Genomic DNA, 22,593 nt, shown 5'->3' on the forward strand with positions numbered 1-22,593 from the left:
CTCGGGGTTAGCTAGGAGGTGAGACATGGGGTAGAATGGGCCCACGTAGGGACATTGAGACCATGGAGGGTCTAGAGGTTTGAGACACAGGCCAACACCTAGATGCTCTGCCCCAGGCCCTACGCAGTGGCTGGGCAGCTCTGTGCAGCCGCTGGGTAGAACCGGGAGCCGTCTCACCCTAGAGATGGACAGGGAGCCCAGGGCCAGAGGCGCTACCTGGCCACCTGCGTCCTGGGCTCTGCCCAGCTCATCCAGCCTCCAGGCCCTGCTCCCGGACAGCAGAGGAAGGCCACAGGCCGCAGGGGGCAGGTGGCCCAGGCCTCCCGTCCACCTCCACCCCTGGAGCCTGTCCAAACCGGGAGCCAGAAAGTCGGGGTGGGGCGGACTGGGGACCAGGGCTCTCGGTCTTTCCCGAGGGAGGCTCGCTTCATCTCTCCCTGTGCCTCTGTGCTAGACCCCCTGCCTTCTGGGGCTCAGCCCCCCTCCTTGGTCCCAATACATGCCTAATGCCATGGATATTCTTGATAGCATAGCTGATCTCCCTTCGGAGTTCCTTCTCGTCAAACTCCATCTGTGTAGGAGAGCAAGAGATGGCCAGTCAAGGCCCGTCCTGCTACCTGGGAGGTCAAGATGGCTCGCTCCCAGGGCTGGGCACCAGGGCCAAGGTATGCATGGGAGGGTCGTGGGGGCATGGGTGGGTAGTCCCGAGCCCTCTTACCCCCACCCCCACCCCGACCCCATCCTACCTTGACCAGCTCAAAGGGGAAGCGCTCATGGAAGATGCGGTTGATGCGGGCTCCTCCCGACAGTTCATAGGTGTCAATCTGGTCCCCTGAGCCCTCAATGCGCTTCTCGAAGTCCACTGCGAACTGCTGGACCATCCTGGGGGCAGAGTGGAGTGGCCTGAAGGGGGCGCAGCAGCCCAGGGGAGGGGCCCTGGGAGAGCCCTGTGCCGAGAGGCGGGGGGCAGGCGCAGGGCAGGGATGGGGAGTCAAGAGTTGGGAGGACCCTCACTGCAGCAGAGCCTTGGTCTTGCGTGCTGGGTCGTCAGGTCGGAAGTTCTTGTACTCGTCCACCTCCTTCTCGATGGACAGCAGCTGGCTCTGCAGCTTGTTCCGCAGCCCCGGCAGCGTGTCCCGGATGTGGTTCGTCAGTTGCTGGGAGTGGGAGTGAGATGAGGGTTAAGGCCACCGTCACAGGTCAAACCCCCAGAGCCCACAGGGCCAGGAGGGACCAGGAAGCCGGGGGGCTGTGGACGTGGTGAGGTGGGGAGCAAAGGGGGCAGCCACAGCCCTGCCCGCTGCTGCCCTGCCCCCAGAACAAAAGCTGTCTGAGGGCGGGCCTGGCACCCAGGAGGTCCTCACAGAGAGTATTAATTCAATTAATGAGTGAATAACTCAATTTTCAAAAAAAGCCAGAAGTCTAGATTTTTATTTGCAATCACCTGATTTTGGACTAATTTAATATTTTTAAACACTGTGGGCTGCACAAAAATGCATCAGGGGCAGGAAGGACTGGCAGGCTGCCTCCTTCCCAAGTCCTGGGGCTCACCCGGCACGGCCCTCACACACAGTATCCCCTGAACCTGCACCATGACTCCACGACACAGGGTCTTATCACCATTGTCACCATTTAGCAGAAGCAGAGGCAGAGGCCAGGCTGTGTCTCAGTGGGTGGGTTACAAAGCTGGGCTTGGAACGCAGGCTGTGGACTCCCAAATCCTGCCCCATGCCACACTGCGTACCCCCTGCCTTCCTCCTGTCAACACACGCACGCCTCAGGTCCTGAGGCCCCAGCCCAGGTGGAGAAACGTCCCAGGGGAGTCCCTGGGGTTACACCCCTATCGCCAGACCAGCCTCTCCCCATTTCAGAACCAAGGGCTTCAGCCGAGTACACGCCAGTCCTGGCCTCCAAACCTAGGCCCTTGCCAGTACCGCCCTCTACGTGAGATCCTGGTCTTCTCTCCATCCTGGCGGAGGTCTCGGACCCCCTCCCAGGCCGCAGACAGGGCAAGGTCAGCGAGCTCTGTTGCCACCTCACTGTGGGGCCGTGAGCAAGCTCTTTTGCTTTTCTGGGTCTCAGTTTGTTCATCTGCATAATGGGGATGCTAACCTCTGCTGGTCACCCGCACAAAACACACTTCAGTGACTCCGCTCTCAGGCTGGTTTCCCGGGGCCCCTACCTGGTTGAGGACCTTCTGCAGGTAGGGCGTGCCCATGCGGTCGGCCAGGTGGCGGTAGGACGGGTGGGAGAGGAAGAACTTGCGTTCCGCGGCCAAGGCAGCCGTGATGTCCTTCTTGCCATCAATGTCCTTCTGGCTCCGGTTCACTACCCCAATGTAGCCTGCGGACGGGGTCAGGGTCAGGGCCAACCGGCCTGGGAGGGGGCGGGAGGGGGGAAAGTACAGGGCAGAGGGGCGGGGCGGGCAGCGGCTGGACTACCTCTGCGCAGGGGGAGCAGCTTGTTTTCCAGCACGTCGCGGGCGTCCGTGCCCTCGTCCATCAGGTCCAGCTTGGTGATGACCCCAATGGTGCGCTGGCCTGGAGGGCGGCAAAGGGCTGTCTACACCTGCACGTGCCCTCACAGAGGCCCCGCGCTCCTACCCCTCCCTGCCGCCCCCATCTCCCAGCTCCTCCACCATCCGCGCCTGCCTCATTCATCCTCCACAGACCGGACAAAAGGACTTTAAAGACGCAAGTCAAGTCGGATCTCACCGTTGCCGCCGGCCAGCGGCTCTCCCTTACACTGGGAAGTGACCCTGGGAGCCTGCCGGTGCTGGCTGTGGGGGAGAACTCACCCTGGGGGTCCACCTCCTTGGCGATCTTGAGGGCATCGGAGTTGGCCAGGTCGGAGTTGGCTGGGGACACGGCCAGGATGAGGCAGTTCTCCTTGGTGACGAACTGCATAAGCATGTCCCGGATCTGGAACTCGATGTCGGGAGGTTGGTCCCCCACCGGGACCTTGGTCATTCCGGGCAGGTCCACCAGGGTCAGGTTCAACACTGGTCAGGGCAGTTAGAGGACGGGCTCAAGGCGGGTGGCATGGCCGTAGGCGGCTTCGAGAGGGTCCCCAGGGGAGCGTGGCCGCAGGTGGGCGGGGTTAGGGCGAGGCACCGAGTTAAAGCTGCAGCCCTTTTCAGGCGTGGCTAAGGGTAAACGGAGTCATGGCAGGTGGAGTTCGTGCTCAGAGGACAGCTTACGGTGGGGGCGGAGTCCAACGGAGCAGTTGAGCCAGCAAAGGGGTTGAGGCCAAGAAAATAGCCCTACAGGGCGGGGCTAATCTAGGGAGCCCAGAGGCCGGGACCCAGGCAGGGTCTCCTCACCGTGTGGCGAGTAGACCCGGAGATTGATGGGTACTGGCGAGATGCCTTTGTTGGTTCCGGTGACCCTGTCGGTCTCGGCCTCGATCTCCAGGCGCACCTCCTCGAAGTCGGTGAACTTCTTCCCCTTGCAGTGCAAGAATTCGGCATATTCTGCTCCAAAAGGGGTGGGTGTGTGTGTGAGAGGGTAGAGGTATTGAGAGGAGGAGGCGGAGGAGGAGGCATTATGGCCTGGAACCCAGCTGGGTCCCATCTCCCACTGGGAATAGAACCCCTTCCCAAACACTGCCTTCTCCCTCCCCACAACGCCACCTCCCCTGGTGCATTCTCACCCCCATCGTCCAGATGGGGAATCAAGGCCCAAAGAGGGGTTAGCCCCGCCCAAAGTCACAGCAAGCTAGTGAGCATCTCTGCTGGATCTCTCCTGGGGGGGGGGCGCTGGAAAGGCCAGCCTGGCTGGGGAGAGCGCCTACCTGTGGTGGCATTGACCAGCTAGTGAGCATCTCTGCTGGATCTCTCCTGGGGGAGGGGGGGGGCGCTGGAAAGGCCAGCCTGGCTGGGGAGAGCGCCTACCTGTGGTGGCATTGACCAGCTAGTGAGCATCTCTGCTGGATCTCTCCTGGGGGGGGGGGGGGGCGCTGGAAAGGCCAGCCTGGCTGGGGAGAGCGCCTACCTGTGGTGGCATTGACCAGCTGCAGGACCAGGGGGCGTCTGGTGACAATGCCAGATCCTCGGGGCAGGAAGTCCCTGCAGTGAGTTGGAGGTGAGAGGAGGGTCAAGAACTGAGGAGGCGCCCTCAGTCCCAGGGGCACGGGTCCTGCTGCTGGAGCTCCAAACCTCCCCTAAAGTGCCAAGCACACCTTTGCCCAAGGGTGTCAGGTCACTGAGGGCAGACTGCAGCTGAGAAAGGGGGAAAAGCCTCCCCAAGTGCCCTGGGTCACAGAAGTTATGCATCTGAGCTGCCAGGACACAAGACCAAGTCCCCAGGCCTGTCCCAGGTCTGCCTCTTGTCGGTTCTGAGCCAGCAGGAAGGCCCTGCTGCACCCCAGCTACTGCCATTCAACTCGGAAGAAACGGAAGCACAGAGCACCCGACATGCAGAAGTGTCCAGTGGCCAGAGTGGATCCCAAGGAAACGGAGCCCCGCCTTCCCTCCCCTCCCTTCCGCTGTGGGGAAGGGCAGCATCTCACTTCCCATTCCCTGGCCCCATCTGCTTGAGGTTGAGGACACTCACTGTGTCCTGCCAGCTCTTCACATCCCCACTCCCTCCATTGCGTGGCCCTACCCAGGCAGGCACAAGCGTGAGGGTGGAGCCCTCCCCGGGGAGCAGGCTGTTAGAACCCACCATCACGGGATCGCGGGGTCCCAGAAAGGGGGAAGCAGGCTGCAGCCCGAGGGGCTGTAAAGATCTGCTCAGCCACATCACGGACAGACACACAGAGGCCCAGGAAGGGGAAAGACACACCCAAGGTCATACAGGGCCGGGCCGGAGCCAGAGCCAGAGCCCCAGTCTCTGGCCCCCCAGCCCAGAGCCTGACCTGGGCTCACACCACTTCCTGCACCCCAGGGTTGGGGGCAGAGAGTCCCTGGGAAAACAGAGGAGGCCCAGGCTCTTGGTTCCCGGTCTCCTTGGGAGCCCTGGGAGGCCTCTTCCTCCCCATCCTCACCCCGCCCCTCCTCTGGAGAGATTAGACATGACTAGGGAGGACTCAGCCACTTTAACGGGGAAGAAGGATAAGGAACCCTGCATGTATCATCATTTCCAGGTGCCAGGCAAGTACTTTTCACTTTTGCAAGACTGTGAGCTTTGGAGGGCAGGGCTTGCGTGTTCCTGTCCACCACTGTACCCCAGTGCTAAGCACAAGGCTTAGCACCCGAGCAGTCCCTAATAAATGTTGACTGAAATCCCCAAGTCCTCCAAACAGTGCTCTGATATGGAAATGATCATTTTCAGATGAGGCAGCTGAGGCTCGGAGAGGTGGACTGACTCGTCCAAGATCACCCAGTTAGGGATGGCAGAGCTAGGATTCAAACCCAAGAGTCTGTTGGACCCCAGAGCCTGGGAACTTCCCCATCAAACCCTGCTGCTCCCTACACGCGAGGAGCCAGACTTGGGTCTTTTATGTAATTCAATTCAATTCTGTCTCAGGCATATTTGGGAGCAGCTGCTCTGAGCCAGGCCCTGTGCTGGGCCCTGGCGATGGATGATGAGCCAGACAGTTCCCACCCCGGGGAGCTCGCAGTGTGGTGGAGAGACAGACCAGTAAACAGCCACTGCGATGCAGTGTCGCATGTGCTGGAACAGAGGTGCACCAGGCAGCCAGCAGAGACGGAGGTGGCGACGGGGGGCGGAGCCTCCTATCTCCATCTCTCCTGTTCCTTCCTGACTCCTTTGGGAGGGTGACCCCTAATATCTGGGATCTCCCAGGGTTGTGGAGATAGGACATCTGTTTTTACAGAGCATAGGGTAAGCATGGGGGCCTGGGGTCCACCCTCTTCCCCACTAGCTCAGCACCCAGCAATACCATGGTAACTAGTTGCCATGGAAACTTCAGGAGGGGCTGGGAAGGCTGGGACTCCCCACAGAGAACTCCCCACAGGGAGATGTGGACTTTCCCTGGAGCTCTTCCCGGACAGGCCTCCCCCTGCACAGAGGGGCCCACTCAGCCCCGCAGGCCTGAGGGGTAGAGGTCTGAGAGGAGCCACATAGAGGGCGTGCGGAGCCCATGGCTAGGCTGAAGGGGATGGCCAGGGGTCCGGGCCAGCCTGCCCCAAGTCACTGGCTCCCCAGGGCTACTTAAAGGACAAGCAGCTTATAGGAAGCGGGAGATTAGAGGGCAGGGCCACGTGTGGGAGCAGAGCCCCCCCTCAGACCAGCATCTCCAGGGCCAGGGTGGGGAGGGGCTCCATCTCTGCCATGACCCGGGCTATCCAAGGGAGGCCCTCGCAAGGCCTGCGTCCGGATTCCGGGGCAGCTTGTTCAATGCATACTCCTCAGACATGCTGGGTTAGAATCTCATGGGGTGGGCTGCAGGCGAGGGGAGGGAATCTGGATTTTAAACACGACCCCCATGTGATTTCCATGTTCCCTCTCAAGTTTAAGGGTCGCTGGCTTAGTGGTTAGGAGCCAGGGCCAGGCAGAGGCTCTGGGTTCGAAGTCTACCTTGGCCATGCCCCAGCTTGGTGCCCTGGAACAAGCTGCTTCACAGGGTGGCAAGTCCTCCGCTGCGAACCAGCATGATCTAAACCAGGTGTCACGCATGCACTGCCCCATGCGGCTGCGGGAGCTGCACAGAAAGAGCTCAGCCCGTGCGGGGTACACAGTAGGTGCCTCATGGGGCCTGCACAGGACAGCCTCCTGTTCCCAGCCTCCTCCCTAGAAGAATTCCCAATTATCAGCAAGGAATCCAGGATCCCGAAGAAGTCTCTGCCTCCCCTCCTCTGGCCACCAGATCAGATCTCAGGATTCTACCCACAAAATGTTGGATGGAAACAGTGGACATTGGGGAGGGGGCGCTTTCAGAGAACATCTCATTCCCCTGTCATTGCCCAGGGAGTGGGACAGAGGCCCAGACAGGGGCAGGGAGCTGTGAGGCCGCAGTGGTGGGAGAGGTGACTACCACGTCCCACGTCCAGACTGCGAGTGCCTCGCTCTCTGCCGGATTCCCGCACTGGGCTCAGACCCGGCACCTAGTAGGTGCTCAGATAACACGTGTAGGAGGCAGTACAGCTCAGGCCTAGCAGCTCCTCAGCTCCAGCCTTTCCCCTGGACACTGTCCCCCAGTGCTCTGTACAAGTCCCCCCCATCGCCTTCCCCCTGAGGACTTAGGACTCCAGCCCCCCAGCCAGTGCTGCCCCTGAACCTCCCACCCAACGCCTGCTTAGCCAGAGGGAGGACAGAACAGGTGCCCAGAGAAGAGTGTGTTGGGCCCACCGCCTCGGTGGCCGTGTGGGCGGAGGGATGGTGGCGCGCCAGCTCTCCCTGCGCATTCTGGGCAGATGGCGGTTTCCCAGGGAGGCCTCGCCTTGCCATCTGCAGAGGCACCTTCAGACCTGAAGCACAGGGAGGATGCAGTAAACACCTCGCAGGACCCCCAAACGCCACACACTCCCGGTCTGAATTGGCACTGTCACCCCCAAAGGGGTCTGGAGCAAGTACACCAAAGGTATCCCTGCTCTGGTGCTGGGACCTGAGGCCAGAACTCGGGGCCCCGGGTTTCCAGGTCCCACTGAATGTGCACCATGCCAGAGAGTGTCCGGCTCGGTCCAGCGTGCGTCCAGTGCGGTCATCCTTATAAGTCTCCTATTTCCCGGGCTCTGATGTCAGCCAGGCCTGGCATTGAATGTCAGAGCTGCCTCTTGGGAACTGTGTGGCTTAAATGGCCACAGATCTCTAAGCCTCAGTGTCCACGTCAGTAAAACGGGTTGCTGTGAGGTGTATACAAGTTAACGTCTGATACATGGTAGCTGTTAAGATGATAAATTATAATAACTTGTTGAGCAAGCTGAGGATACAGGCTGGGACCCCACGGCCGTGTCACCAAACAGCGCAGCAGGGAGGGAGCTGGAGGGTGGGTCTCCCGGGGGGCTGCCTGGAAGAGCGGGCGGGCCAGGATATTTCCAGCCAAATCTAGAGCAGGGAACTGGGGCGAAAGCAGGCGAGGGTGTAGGTGGGCCAAGAAACATAGCTGGAGGAGGTGAGGCTGCCTCCAGGCAACAAGCCCTCTCTGTTCCCGCTGCCCCAGGAGGCCCCAGGCGTGCCCACATCACACAGCCCGTGGATTTCCAGCGAAGGTCGGAACACTGTAGGGCAGTCCTGGCTTCGGCTTTCCCCAGTGTGCTGCGGTCCCGAGACCAGGGACCGAGCCGGTCCCGTTCGCCACCACATCCCCAGCACCCGGCACGGGGCCTGGCACACACTGGGCACTCCCCAGCACCCCGGTTGGCCAAAAATCTGATTTGAAGATGAGCTCCTGCAGTTTTCCTACCATCCCCCTCATTGTACAGATACGGAAACTGAGGCCCAAAGGGAAGTGTTGCCCAAGATCATAGTGCAAGCTGCTGACACGGTGAGACTGGCGGCCAAGTCAGAGCTCTCCCCACAACAACTATTTTGTCTATTAAAGAAAATCTATGGCCCTGGCCAGTTGGCTCAGCAGTAGAGCGTCGGCCTGGCGTGCGGGGGACCCGGGTTCGATTTCCGGCCAGGGCACATAGGAGAAGCACCCATTTGCTTCTCCACCCCCCTCCCTCCTTCCTCTCTGTCTCTCTCTTCCCCTCCCGCAGCCAAGGCTCCATTGGAGCAAAGATGGCCCAGGCGCTGGGGATGGCTCCTTGGCCTCTGCCCCAGGCGCTAGAGTGGCTCTGGTCGCGGCAGAGCGACGCCCCGGAGGGGCAGAGCATCGCCCCCTGGTGGGCAGAGCGTCGCCCCTGGTGGGCGTGCCGGGTGGATCCCGGTCGGGCACATGCGGGAGTCTGTCTGACTGTCTCTCCCCGTTTCCAGCTTCAGAAAAAAAAAAAAAAAAAAAAAAATTCAGAAATTACATAAAATGTTTTAAAAATCCAAAGCATCCATTATCCCCACACCTGGGAATCACCACTGTCACCGTTTTATCGTTTAGAATGATCCTCACGGCAAACACTGGCGGGTGGGGACCGCTGCCCCGGGCGCCCGGGGCCCTTCGAGCCTGCATCCTCACGAGGTTTCTTTTTGGGGCGATGGAAGCGGTCTAAAATTAGATTGTGATGATGGTTGCACAACGCTGTAAATACATTCAAAATCACTGAGTTGTGCACGAAGACAGGTGAATTTTCTGGCGTGTAAATTATATCTCAATAAAGCTGTTTAAGAAATCCGCATCCTCTTGGCTGACACTCGGGGGCTATGGGAGGTGGCTGTGACCAGGTTCCCTGTCTCCAAGGGGAAGACACGACACGGAGGCTCAGAGACAAAGTCAGGTGCCCGCACCTACGCGCACACACTGCGCTCCTCTCCGCCCTTCGGCAGCAGCTCTACCTGCCTCCCCGCTCACCTTGGACGGTTCCCGGCACTCAACCCAGAGCTGCACCACCTGCAGCTCGATGCGATGGACTCGCAGCTCCATTACTAAATTAGTCCCCTGCTCCAAACCTCAACTTCCTCAGCAGTGAAATGGGACACAGTTCAGAGCAAGGGGTCCCCAGGGGGTCCCTGCGCACCCCTCCCAGGCCATACTTTCTGGGGACCATAGACGGAGCTGGTATAGCAGGGCCAGGGTATCCATGTGTGAGCCGGGAGGGCCCTAGTGGTATCAGATAAACTAGGAAGAGACAGACAGAGGCAGCCTCCTCATCCCGTCACGGAACTCCGAGAGGTCTGAAATTCTAAATTCAAAAGCAGGCTGCCAGGTTGTTATGAAGGTGTACGTGTCAAGCTTGGAGGGCAGGATGCGGTATATTTCCCAGTTCCTTAGCTTGATCTATAACTGGAATATTTAGACATATGGCACGTGGGCCTCCATTTCTGCTCTTGTCCCACGCTTGACAACACTGTGACCGTGACTGGCTGCCTCCGCTCCTGCCCTGTCCCTCTGTACTAGCTGGCCTGCGTCCCCTACCCTGAGGCTCTGACCCTCTGACCCTGACCAAGGCCTGGGAGATCTCCTGGCGCCAGGATCAGATGCAGAAGCTGATGCCGTCCGGCAGAGTCACCTTTCACGCCCAGCTCCCCTGGGTGGGGCAGGGGCATGGGGAGGATGTCCGCTGGCCGGGGCTGGGCGCAGAAGCCTAGCTATGAGCATGGCTCAGCGTGTGGCAGGTGCGTGCACTGAGCATGCAGAGGCCTGGGCAGAGTGTGGCTGCCCTGCAGGCCGCAACACAGGCTCTCTGGTGGCCGTCTAGGGACCACTAGCGCTTCTCTAACCTTCCTGGTCTCACTGCGCTCTCCGCTCCTCGAGCCTTTGCTCACGTGGGGCCTGCGCCTGGAGTGTGTTCGTGCCTTTGCCCAACCAAGGCCTCGTTTCGCTCCGGTCCAGACCTCAGTGCTCAGATGCCTATTCTGGTTCCCTGACGACTCCTTCCCACCCTTCCTCAGTTCCAGGCTTCTCATGCATGTCTTCAATCACACAACATAGCTCTTGTGTGATTTAGTGTCTGTCTGTCCCGCTTGGCTGTGAGCCCCCCCCCCCCGAGAGTGGGGGTGGGTCCGCCTTGTTCGGAGTTGTGTCCTCAGGGCCTGGCAGGCTGCAAGTACCAAGGAGACCTCAGCTCCCTCCGCCCTCTCTGATCAGTGACTATCTACCTATAATGTTTCAGTTATCCCCCATTTCTCTTTGGCCTCAGTCTCCAGATCTGAGAAATGGACCACTAAGGGATATCTGAAAGTGTTCAGAGGAAGAGTCAGAGCTTAGCTGGGGGGATGGGCTGTGCTCCGTGGGAAGGGCCCGGCTAACCCAGAGAGGGGCAGTCAGAGGACAGAGACCAGTGCCAGGCGTGCTGGGATGCAAATGTGAGGAAGGGGCAAGGGGGTTGGCAGGAGGCAGGGACCTGATCAGCGCTAGGCAGAGTCAGCAGGAAACCCACAGCCTAGCCTCCTAGGCTGCCCCCAGGGCTCTGGCCAGAAGCTTGCTCCAGGCCCCTGCTGCACTATGGTTGGCGATCTCCACCCCCACCCCGTGGTGGCCCACCTCCTAGGCTGCCCCCAGGGCTCTGGCCAGAAGCTTGCTCCAGGCCCCTGCTGCACCATGGTTGGCGATCTCCACCCCCACCCCGTGGTGGCCCACCTCCTAGGCTGCCCCCAGGGCTCTGGCCAGAAGCTTGCTCCAGGCCCCTGCTGCACCATGGTTGGAGATCTCCACCCCCACCCCGTGGTGGCCCACCTCCTAGGCTGCCCCCAGGGCTCTGGCCAGAAGCTTGCTCCAGGCCCCTGCTGCACCATGGTTGGCGATCTCCACCCCCACCCCGCGGTGGCCCACCTCCTAGGCTGCCCCCAGGGCTCTGGCCGGAAGCTTGCTCGCCAGGCCCCTGCTGCACCATGGTTGGAGATCTCCACCCCTACCCCCTCACCCCGTGGCCCACCTCCTAGGCTGCCCCCAGGGCTCTGGCCGGAAGCTTGCTCGCTAGGCCCCTGCTGCACCATGGTTGGAGATCTCCACCCCCACCCCGCGGTGGCCCACCTCCCAGCCTGCACCTATGCCCAGGCAGGAACAGAACTGGCACATCCGCTATGCCAGGTCTTCCCCAGAGCACTTCACGGGCATTATCTTAACACTCACCACAGTCCCACGAGGGAGGTGCTATTATTATCCCCATTCTACAGATGAGGAAACGGCAGCTAAGAGGGCTCAGCTTATGTGGCGGAGCGGAGCCACAAGCCCCGTCTGGTTCCAGAGCCTGAGCTCTCAGTCCTTCTGCCATACTCCCACTGGCCTTGGCCTCCCTAGGGGCCAGGTGGGCAGAGAAAGTGCCTCTGTCCGTTTGTCCACCCGGGCGCCAGGGTGAGGGATGCCTGGAAGCCCCCTCTTGGTGCTGGACAGCGCATCGTGGGGAGGGGATCGGCAGCCAGCATCTAAGCAAGTGCAGCCTAGGGTACCAGGCATCTGCTCGTGAAATGCCGGGGTGTCTGGGGGCCCACGCACACTCCTCTGTCTGCACGCATCCCTAAGATGATCTCATCTACTCTACAAGGATGACTTCCAAATTTATACCCCCAGCCCGCCTTCCTCCTGAGCTCCCAACTTGCATTCCCACACTGCCTACCTCACACCTCAGACGCAACATGTTCAAAACTAACTTCTTGATCTTCTCCGCACCCCCAAACCTGCTCCTCCTATACTCCATTAATGGCGCCAACACCCACCCAGGGTCAACAACGCTGAAGTCACCTTCGATCCCTTTTCCTCACCGTCTACAGGTAAGTCTTATGGGACCTTCCTCAAAGTATGTCCTGAACCCCGCCATTCTCTTCTCCACTGCTGGAGCCTGTCTAGCCCCCGTCCCCCCCTGCCCACCACAGCAGTCTCCTCATCTCTCTCCTGCCCCCTCCCTTGTCCCCCTCTCCAAGTCACACACTTGCTGGAATCAGCTAAAGTAGTCTCTCAACTACTTAAACCTCCTGATAATAATGAAAACAAACCCAATTTCTCACTGAAGTATAGTCTAAGTGATTTTCAACCTTTGTTTCTCATGCACTCATAAACTAATTACTAAAGAAAAAGGGGCCCTGACCTCTTCTTCCTTAGTAACTAATTTGTTTGTGCCATGAGATGAAAATGGTTGTATTTAGTCAGGGGCACTGACCTTAGTAATTAGTGTGTGTTTGTGCCATGAAAAAAAAAAGGTTGAAAAGGGACTCACAGATCTAGCCCCCGCTGGCCTCCCTGATGCCATGTCTTCTATGCTCACCAATCACCAGCCACAGTAGTTCCTTTCTGTTCTTCAGACACACCAAATTTATTTCTGCCCCAGGGCCTTTGCACATGCTGTTTCAGCATCATAAAATGCTTCTCCTGGGTTAGTCACATAGCTTGTCATCTCTTAGTTCTTTTTCTTTATATTTTAAAAAAATTTTTATTGACTGATTTTTAGAGAGAAGGGGAAAGAAACATCAATTTATTGTTCCACTTATTTATGCATTCATTGTACGTACCCTGATCGGAGATCAACCCCACAACCTTGGCGTATCAGAATAACGCTCTAACCAATTGAGCTAGCCGGCCAGGGCCTTTAGTTCTTGTCTCAGATGCCACTCCTCCTGGAGACCTTCTCTGACCTCCCCAGCACTGACCACATTCTCCAGTCTTTTTCTCATCCATGCTCTGGGTTCACAATTTCAGTTTCCTCTCTGGAGTGCAAAGTTTTTATCTTTTCTATCATAGAATCCCCAGTACGGAGACATTGTGGACACTCCATCAATGTCAGCTGAATGACTGAACAAACCAGTCTCAGTTTTCCCTTCTGTAAAAAGGGAGTGAAGAAATAGCACAGACCCAGACAAGTGTTAGCAGGGTCCTGGGCAGCTGCTGGGCCCCTCCAGTACAGAGCTGGTGACAGGGCCCTTCTCCATAGGTGCCCAGGAGCCCCCGCTTCCTCTGATGCACTTTCCACTTCCTCTCCGTGGGGGGTTGACTCCTGGGAAGCCCCAGGAGGCAGAGCAGCTGTTACCATGCTGATGGGTCTGGGGACCCATCCCCGGCTGGAAGGTAGGGAGCTTAGGAGGGAGCAGGCAGGGCTGACTGGGGGCCCCCAGAGCCTCGCTTTGCCACCTGCTCTACCCTGGGCCTGCATCTGAACACCTCGTGCGACCTCCTGGAGGGCGCGCCACCCCACAAGCAAACAGCTGTCCCGGGCTCGCTCTGCGGGACAGTGAGCTCCGAGAGGGAGGCAGCCAGGTCTGTCCCGGCCCCCAGGCCCCCAAACCTAACACCTCCCTCCACGAGTTTACAACAGGGCTTTCACGCCCATGGGCTCTCTGGAGCCCCACAGCTACCATCCCAGGAAGGCAGGGCAGCAGCTGTCAGTGTCCCCACCCTCCAGATGTGGGAAACGGAGTCCCACATGCCTGCACGTCCATCCCTGTGCCCAGTGCAGGGTCAATACTAGGAACCTGAGCTTCGTAGTCTCATAGGCACTGTCCTCCCTGGCTGTGTGACCTTGAACAAAGCCCCTAACCTCAGGGTCTCAGTTTCTTCATCTGCAGGAAGGGCACCACGATACCTTCCCCACGGGGCTGTTGTGAGCCATCCTGTGGAGCATGGTGTGGGCACATGCGAAGGGCTCAGGAGATGGGGGCTGAGGCCGCCTTCTCCTCCTCGGCCCCTGCCCAGAGCACACTGCCCGGCACAGAGCAGGCATTCGGCAAATGTTCAGTGGATGACCGGGATGCGGTTTGTACACTGCAGGGTGCTGGATATCGGATGCCATTCAATGCACTAAGGCCTGGGGGCTTTATTGTCTCCAGGGTCCCCCTCACCCCCTCGCTCTGCCTGGCCACGGGGAAGGGGCCCATCTGTATGTCTCTTGCCTGTGTCTCTGCAGCTCTGGGGTCACATGATCAGGAGGAGGATTCGTTGGAAGCCAATCCCAAGAGACAGACAGCGTCCCCCTCTGTTGACCAGATGGGCCTGGCCACCCCCACAGTGGCCTTCCAACATCCCAGAGATACACTGCTCCAGGCAGGACCCTTCTCTCTGTCTCCTACAGTTGGCACTGGGCTTCCCAGGTCATTGGAGAGGCAAGAACAACCATCCAGTCCAACCGTGCACATGAAAGATGAGAAACTGAGGCTCAGATTGGTCAAGCGACTGGCCTGAGGTTTCACAGCAGAACCCGGCTTGGACCCAGGATGCCTCTCCCCAGAACTGCTGTCCCTAGGAGACCGGGGACTCTGCCTCCCTCTCCCACATGCCAGTCTTTTCCTTGGCCAAGAAGGTCATTGGAAGAAAGCTAGGGTTTCTGAAGGTGAGGGAGGGAGATGACAGATCGGGGAGGGAGGTCAATATCAATTCTCCTGCCTCCTCCCCCCGTCTGCCCAGCCCCCCATCCAGCTCTCCTGTATCCGGGAGAGTGCCACCCTCTTTCCTTCTCAGCACCCCAAAAGCCATCTCTGCCTCCCTTTCCTTGGGGAAGCCTGGGGGTCACGACCCTGCCTCCCTCCAAACCAGGACCTTTTGTCTTTGCGGTTGCCCACAGCTCCCTGCCACCTGGCCCTCCCAGCGCCTTGTGGGATCAGAGGCAGGAGGAGGATTAGGTTGTGCAAATGGCTCCCCCCTCCCCGCCATCCTGCCTTCCTGTCTTAGTCATCTCTGCCCTCCGCCGCCTTCTCCCTCCATTACAATCCCCCTGCTTGGCCAAGGGGAGAACGACATTGACAGGCGCCCTCCGCCCAGGGGCGGCGGCGGACGGAGCAAGGGGCCGGCTCTTCGGGAAAGCTCCGAAGAGGTCCCCCTTCCCTTCCTCATCCTGCAGCCCGCGCCTCCCCCAGCCGCCGCGCTGCGCACGGATGGCGGCCGGAGCCGCAGAGGTGTGTGTGTGGGAGGGAGGGAGGGAGGAGGCTGTGCGGGTCGTCGGTGCCCACGGGCTCTGTCCTCGCCCAGGGGCTGGGGGTGTCTCCCGCCAGTCTGGGAACTCCCAGGGGGGCAGGGCGCTGTCCTCCACTGAGCCTCGGGGTGGGAGCGCTGCCCCTCCGAGGGGCTCCGCAGTCGCAGGGCGGCGCTGGGCAACGCAGGCCCCTCGGTGCCCAGATGGGGCGGGGGACAGCCCGGGCCGGGGGCTCCGGCGGAGCGCCGTCTTCCTTGACGGCCGGGGCGGAGGAGGGGGCGTGAGAGCGCTGCCGTGGCCTGGCGCCGCGCGCGGGCAGCCGGGGCGCTGCCGCCCTGCGGGGCTCGTGGAGAGGGCGGGCCGCCCCCGCTGCCCGGAGGTGGGGCGCGCGGTCGCGGGCGCACGACCCGGGCTGCGAGGTCGCGGCGCCGTCGGGCTGGGGCCGCGGGCCCCGCGCCCTCAGGTCGGGGAGTCCGCGCGCCGGGGCGCTGCTCCTACCTGCCCACGAAATTCTCCAGCACCGAGCTCTTGCCCGCGCTCTGGCCGCCCACCACGGCGATCTGAGGCAGGTCGAGGTCAGCGTTCTGGCCGATGGCGGAGAAGGCGTCCTGCAGCCGGTTGACCAGCGGGATGAGATCTTCCATGCCGCGGTTGCCCATGGCTGAGGCGGACCCCGCGGGCTGCGATTCAGCCGCGGCTCCGGCTCCGGCTCCGGCTCCGCCGCAGCAGCCGCGCGCTCCGACTGCCAGCGCCGCGGGCTCCCCCGCCCCGCGGGATCCGAGCGGAGCGCTTCAGCGTTCAGCCGCCAGAGGGCGCCCTTGCCGCCGCAGGTCGGCCGCCGAGCGCAGGCGCTGTCAGCGACATCATGGGGATTGTAGTTTTGTCCTTCTGCGGGTTTCGGGGCGCTTGAGCAGTGGCTGGGGGGCAAGGATGCTACACCAAAGATATAATTTCTGGGAATGAACGAGGATCTCACGACTAGTACCGGGCCTCTTAGACAGTTGTCATGGCTGCCTCACTCCATCTTACAGATAAGAAAACTGAGGCTTAGTGAGAAGATGATCCTCCTCCAAGGTCACAGTCTCCTGAGCGCCTGCTGTAAGCCGGGCCTGACCCAGGCGCTGGAGATACATCAGTGAACAAGACAGACAAGGTCTCCACCCTCATAGATCAATGAAATAATAAAAGCAAAAATAGTTTATATAAAAGTGATGGAAGAAATAAACAGTGTGAAAAGAGGTACCTGTGTGGGTGCAAAAAGTCCACGTTAGCCTGGGAAGTGTGTGTGTGTGTGTGTGTGTGTGTGTGTGTGTGTGTGTGTGTGGCGGGAGGGTGTTCTCTGAGGACGCGACTCTTAAGAAGAGACCTAAATGATGAGAGAACCAGCCATAGGTGAATCAAGGGGGAGAGCACGCCAGGCCAAATGAACAGCCAGTGCAGAGGCCCTGCCACTTAGAAAGCCATTCTTGGAAGAACTGGGGCTGCCTGTCCTGGAGAGTAGTGGTCTTTGCCCCAACCCGTCAACATGTGGTAACAGTGGGACTTGAGTCCAGGACTCCCACAACCCTACCCTGTTTATCCCTTTCACACAGACAGACCCTGGGACCCTGGCCTGGCCTAGCCATCCACCTCTGCATTGAAGGAACCTAATTTGAACTCCCTACAAGGAGACTAGCAAAGGGAGGCCAGCCTACCCCGTGCTGTTGGGGGTCATTGGATCATTTTATGCGCATAAACAGGATGGGGGACAATGCTGGGGAGCTGTGGCCTGTGAGTCAGGGACTGCTATTCATTCACCCATTTCATACATATTTATTGAGCCAGGTACTATGCTGGACCCCAGAGATAAAGCAGTGAGAAAAATGGACAAGAAGTCCTTACCCACATGTGGCTTATAGACGAGTGGAAAAAGAGAAACAAAGCACAAAAAAACCACATGATTTTGTCACATGCAACCCAGGTTCCTCTAGGTCTCTAAGCCTCTAGGTATCTAATCTGAGTAATGGGAATAATGATAGATCTGAATGCCTGTACAGGGCACATGGCCCTGGCCTGGTGCTTGGGAGACTTATTAAACTGCTGCTTTGAGGACACCAATGACGACAGCCCTCCAGACAGCTGGAGCATCAGCTACACACAACACACATCCCGAGCAGCGGCTCCAAGCCAGCCCGTTGTTATGCTCTGAGAACCAGAGAAGCAGAGAAGAAGACTTTACACAGCACTTGAAAGCTTCTGGTCATCCTCCCACTCAGAGAGAACCACTATTTATAGTTTCGTGTTTATTCTCTGGCTTTTCCCATGTGTGTTTGTTTTGTTTCATTTTATTTTCACAGACGTGGGATCATACTATATATCCTGTATTGCTGTATCAATGATACTGGATCAGCAGCTTGGGCATCCCCTGGAGCTTGTCAGAAATGCAGATTCACAGGCCCCACTTGTGACCTGCGGGGTCATAACCTGAATTTAATAACAACTAAGTGCTCCAGAAGATTCCTGTGCACATCAAAGTTGGAAAAGTTCTGGTATTATCTTCTATTTTTTTTTTTTTTTAAGTGAGAGAGAGGATGGGAGATAGACAGACTTGTGCATGTGGCCCGACCGGGATCCACCCAGCAACCCCTATCTGGGGCCGATGCTCGAATCAACCAAACTATCCTTAGCACCTGGGACCAACGCTCAAACCAGTTAAGCCACTGGCTGTGAGAGGGGAAGAGTGAGAGAAGCGGGAGAAGGAGAGGAAGAGAAGCAGATGGTTGCTTCTCATGTGTGCCCTGACTGAGGATCGAACCTGGGATGTCTGCACTCTGGCCCATGCTCTATCCACTGAACCAACTGGCCAGGGCTGGTATATCTTATTATGTGCAACTTTTAAAGTCACAGTATGTCTTGGATGTCTTTTCATGTAAGAACAGATAGAAGGTCTTGTTCCTTGTTCATGGCTGCATAGTTTACCATTATTTCACAGAGCCCTGTTTTTTTCCCCTCATCTGCTAAAAGTGGTGTGTTGAGCTTAGAGAATGGATGAATAAAATGCCACTGTGGGACCAGTGGTGGCGGAGTGGATAGAGTGTTGACCTGAGGTCTCAGGCTCAAAACCCTGAGGTTGCCAGCTTGAGCGTGGGGTCACTGGCTCGAGTGTGGAATCATCAGTATGTTCCCATGGTCACTGGCTTGAGCCCAAAGGTCTCTGGGTTGCTGGCTTGAAGACCAAAGTTGCTGATGTGAGTTTGGGATCATCAACATGATCCCATGGTCACTGGCTTGAGCCCAAAGGTCTCTGGCTTGAAGCCCGAGGTTACTGGCTTGAAGCCCAAGGTTGCTGGCTTGAGCAAGGGGTCACTGGCTCGGCTGGAGTGCCCCTCACCCCAGTCAAGCCATGTATGAGAAACAATCAGTGAACAACTAGGAGTTGATGCTTCTCGTCTCTCTCCCTTCCTGTCTGTCTCCCTCTCTCTCACACAAAAAAAGAATAAAAGGCCACTGTGGGATGTAGAGAGGGTTGATGTTCTGGTCAGGCGGACCAGCATAAGCAATGGTATGGAATTAGAAAAGAAATGAACCTGCCTGACTTGGTGGGGGCACAGTGGATAGAGGGTTGACCTGGGATGCTGAGGACCCAAGTTCAAAACCCTGAAATCACCAGCTTGAGAGGAGGATCACCAGCTTGAGTGTGGGGTCACTGGCTTGAGCATGAAATCATCAACATGATCACATGGTCACTGGCTTGAGCCCAAAGGTCGCTGGCTTGAAGCCCATGATCGCTGGCTTGAGCGAGGGATCATGGTCATTGGCTTGAGCCCAAGGTCACTGGCTTGAGCAAGAGGTCATTGGCTCGGCTGAAATTCCCTAGTCAAGGGATGTATGAGAAGCAATCAATGAACAACTAAAAGTGTTGCAACTATGAGTTGATGCTTCTCATCTCTCTCCCTTCCTGTCTGACTGTCTCTCTCTGAACATTATTAAATAAAATTTTTGAAAAAAGAAATTCTTTTTTTTTTTTTTTTTGTATTTTCCTGAAGCTGGAAACGGGGAGAGACAGTCAGACAGACTCCCGCATGCGCCCGACCGGGATCCACCCGGCACGCCCACCAGGGGCGACGCTCTGCCCACCAGGGGGCGATGCTCTGCCCCTCCGGGGCGTCACTCTGCGCGACCAGAGCTACTCTAGCACCTGGGGCAGAGGCCAAGGAGCCATCCCCAGCGCCCGGGCCATCTTTGCTCCAATGGAGCCTTAGCTGCGGGAGGGGAAGAGAGAGACAGAGAGGAAGGAGGGGGCGGGGGTGGAGAAGCAAATGGGCACTTCTCTTATGTGCCCTGGCTGGAAATCGAACCCGGGTCCCCCGCACGCCAGGCCGACGCTCTACCGCTGAGCCAACCGGCCAGGGCGAAAAAAGAAATTCTGATGGGATTTTCTTGGGAGGAGGAGATTTGACACAAGCATTCTATAATTTACCCGAAGAAAATTTACAAGAGTGGGAATTAGCAAGAAATTTTTTAATAGAGCATAACAATGTCAGGCATTACAATATATTCCAAAATTATAATGGTCACGCGACATGACATCACCATGGGAAGAGACAGATAGGGTCCTGGCGCAGAACAGGTCTGGACACAGATCAGCATGAACATAGGAGTTTACTTCCTGATAAGGATGCATCTCAAATTAGAGGCAAGGAAGAGGCTTCCAACGGATGCTGGAGCGTCAGACTTCATTTGGGAGGCACAGAGATGGGGCCTCTCTTCTCCCCCAAACATGTCCTATTGGAGGACTTTTCCTGCAAGAGATTAAAGGTAATTAACATGAGTTTAGCCACAAACAGTGTCCCCAGAGCATTCCTAACCATTATATTCTATGGTCTTCAAGGAGGCAGCACAAGGTCATATACATTTTTAAAAAGGTTCACACCCTCCCCATGATAAAGTCATTCAAACTGATCATAACAAATTAGAAAAGGAGGGGAGAAAGTGCAAAAACCCACGAGCCCACTGCACACATACTTACTCTTTCCAAAACCAGAGTCATAATGTTACGCAGTTTTGTAACCTGCTGAGTTCACTTTTACATCATAATGCGAGTGTTAAATATCCTTTGTAAACACAAGATCTGATGGCTGTCTGCTAGTCCTTAAGAAGCAGATACCATGATTTATTTAGTTCCTGTGAACTTGATTATTTTCCCACGGCTATTATAAATAATATTTCTGTAAATGTCTTGCTGGCTTTAATAACTCCCTTTTCTACTATTTTCTTGGGCTAGACGCCTACAAGTGGTGTTACTTGGTCAAAGGGCAGAACACATTCAAGAGTCTTGATGGAGAATTTGCCAATTGTTTTCCAGAAAGCCGGAAACACAGGAAGCCAGCGCGGGCTTTTCTACCTTCCCCAGCATGAACACTAGCTTTAGTTTGGGGGGGGTATTTTTCCCCCTTTGGCAATTTGCTAGGGTCACTTCGTGTCAGGTGCCAGTGCTAAGCATTATGTAATATCATTCTTACGCCCCCCTAAGTGTGGACATCCATTTTATAGACGAAGAAACGTACTCAGAGAGGACTCCCTCAACAGCTAGAGCCGCCGTGGAAGGCAGTGGAGCCCTGATCAAGCGCCGGACTTCTCCAACGCTAGCACCCACATCAGGGTGTCAGCGTGCTCGGACCTGGTTCGAAGCCTGGGCGATCTTGACTCGGCTCTCCAATCCCTGTCCGCTGCCTCTGTCTTGGTTCTCAGTCCAGTGAGTTTTCTATTCGGAAAGTATGTAATGCTGTCGCCTCCTTCCCTAGCGCGTCCTGGTCTTCAGAAATCAAGACCAGCCTGACCAGGCGGTGGCGCAGTGGATAGAGCGTCGGATTGGGATGCTGAGGACCCAGGTTCGAGACCCCGAGGTCGCCAGCTTGAGCGCGGGCTCATCTGGTTTGAGCCAAAGCTCACCAGCTTGGACCCAAGGTCGCTGGCTCCAGCAAGGGGTTACTCAGTCTGCTGTAACTCATGGTCAAGGCACATATGAGAAAGCAATCAATGACAACTAAGGTGTCACAACGAAAAACTGATGATTGATGCTTCCCATCTCTCTCCGTTCCTGTCTGTCTGTCCCTGTCTCTCTCTCTCTGACTCTCTCTCTCTCTGTCGCTGTAAAAAAAGAAAAAGAAGTCAAGCCCAACTCCTCAGGCCGACTTTCAAAGCCACACAATCGTCCAGGTTGCCTTTCACCCAAAGGCGTGGTGTCCCCCTGACCCAGGTGCACCCATTTTTCTGATTGCACTGAGTCGCTTTCGCGCCTCTAAGTCCCGGCGGAGTGAGGCACCTGTGCGGCGCCCGCGCCCGGGCCCGCCTGTTTCCCTCCCCCCTGCAGGGCTGCAGCAGAGCGGGTCCTGAACCTTAGGCAGAGCGGGTCCTGAACCTTAGGGCAGCACCTGTCACATGACTGCGGAGCTAGACACTCAGGTCTGCGAGGCTAGAACGCTCTGGGTCGGCATCCGGTCCGCGCGGCCCTAGCGCCACCTTGCGCCGCGCCCGCGCTCAGGCGGCGCTCCGGCAGAGAGCGAGGCGCCCAGGGCGGTTACAGACGGACGCCTCGGAGCCCCCCAGCGGAGGAGCCGGGACTGCCGCCCAGTGACCGGGTTGTGTGGCTCATTGACTCCGTACAGGGACGGCGGACAGGGGCGTCGGGACGCGGCACAGTCGTAATGAAAGGGTTTCCGCAGCAGGCCCGTTTCAGGGTCAGGATGAGCGCTGTTTTCAAGTCTTTGAGCTCAGCCCTCCTCACCCGCTCCCAAGTTAAGCCGGCGACAAAACACTTTCAGAGGGACCCCCCGACCCTCTTCGAGGGCACGTTCCTTTGCCAGGCTGCGCCAGTCGCCTTCTCACTCGGTCTTGGTTTCCGAGTGTCCATTCGTCGGCTGCACGCCCCCTCCCACCCCAACCCCGCGTGGGGCCCCCGGATCGCGGGACAGTGGCGGCCGCGGGGCGGTCGGTTGGGGACGGTCCTTCTCGAAGTCTCCGCCGACGTCCCTCCCAGACGATAGATCCCTCCGGGCGACAGGCGAACCTTGGGCGCAGATCCTCCCCTTCGGGCCGCGGAGGACGCGGGTCAAAGGGTCTGCGCTGCCGAGGGCCCCGTCTAAGCCCGTGGTCGCGCCCGCGGGCGCCGCGGCTCCAGGGGAGCGGGCTCCGCCGCCGCAACGTGACGGTGCACGGGCGGATCTCGCTGCGCGGACGCGGCACCGGAACCTCCGGTCCCGCAGAGGGCGCTACGGGCC

The 22,593-nt window shown here is 58.1% G+C and overlaps 1 protein-coding gene and 1 long non-coding RNA gene across 17 annotated transcripts in view; one reads left to right on the forward strand and one right to left on the reverse strand.

Annotated features, from left to right (window-relative positions):
- Positions 1-16,098, reverse strand: part of DNM1 (dynamin 1) — a 44,598-nt gene extending 28,500 nt beyond the window's left edge. For 10 of the 16 annotated variants that reach the window (XM_066367034.1, XM_066367031.1, XM_066367039.1 and 7 more), the window contains exons 1-9: positions 15,833-16,097; positions 3,993-4,066; positions 3,323-3,472; positions 2,798-3,001; positions 2,442-2,540; positions 2,183-2,343; positions 1,015-1,157; positions 747-882; positions 504-571 (exon numbers count right to left, since the gene is read on the reverse strand). In XM_066367034.1, the coding sequence (XP_066223131.1) occupies positions 504-571; positions 747-882; positions 1,015-1,157; positions 2,183-2,343; positions 2,442-2,540; positions 2,798-3,001; positions 3,323-3,472; positions 3,993-4,066; positions 15,833-15,993 (1,196 nt within the window). In that variant the 5' untranslated portion in view covers positions 15,994-16,097. Of the gene's footprint in view, positions 1-503; positions 572-746; positions 883-1,014; positions 1,158-2,182; positions 2,344-2,441; positions 2,541-2,797; positions 3,002-3,322; positions 3,473-3,992; positions 4,067-15,832 lie in introns of all 16 variants that reach the window. The other 6 variants (XR_010749176.1, XR_010749173.1, XR_010749174.1 and 3 more) reach the window with 2 other exon arrangements.
- On the forward strand, positions 15,069-16,574 carry LOC136394224 (uncharacterized). Its single transcript, XR_010749177.1, has 2 exons — positions 15,069-15,317; positions 16,366-16,574. It is a non-coding gene; the product is annotated as an uncharacterized lncRNA (long non-coding RNA).
- The last annotated feature ends 6,019 nt before the right edge of the window (positions 16,575-22,593 follow it).

The sequence above is a fragment of the Saccopteryx leptura genome, chromosome 2, assembly GCF_036850995.1.
Source record: "Saccopteryx leptura isolate mSacLep1 chromosome 2, mSacLep1_pri_phased_curated, whole genome shotgun sequence".
Lineage (NCBI taxonomy): Eukaryota > Metazoa > Chordata > Mammalia > Chiroptera > Emballonuridae > Saccopteryx > Saccopteryx leptura.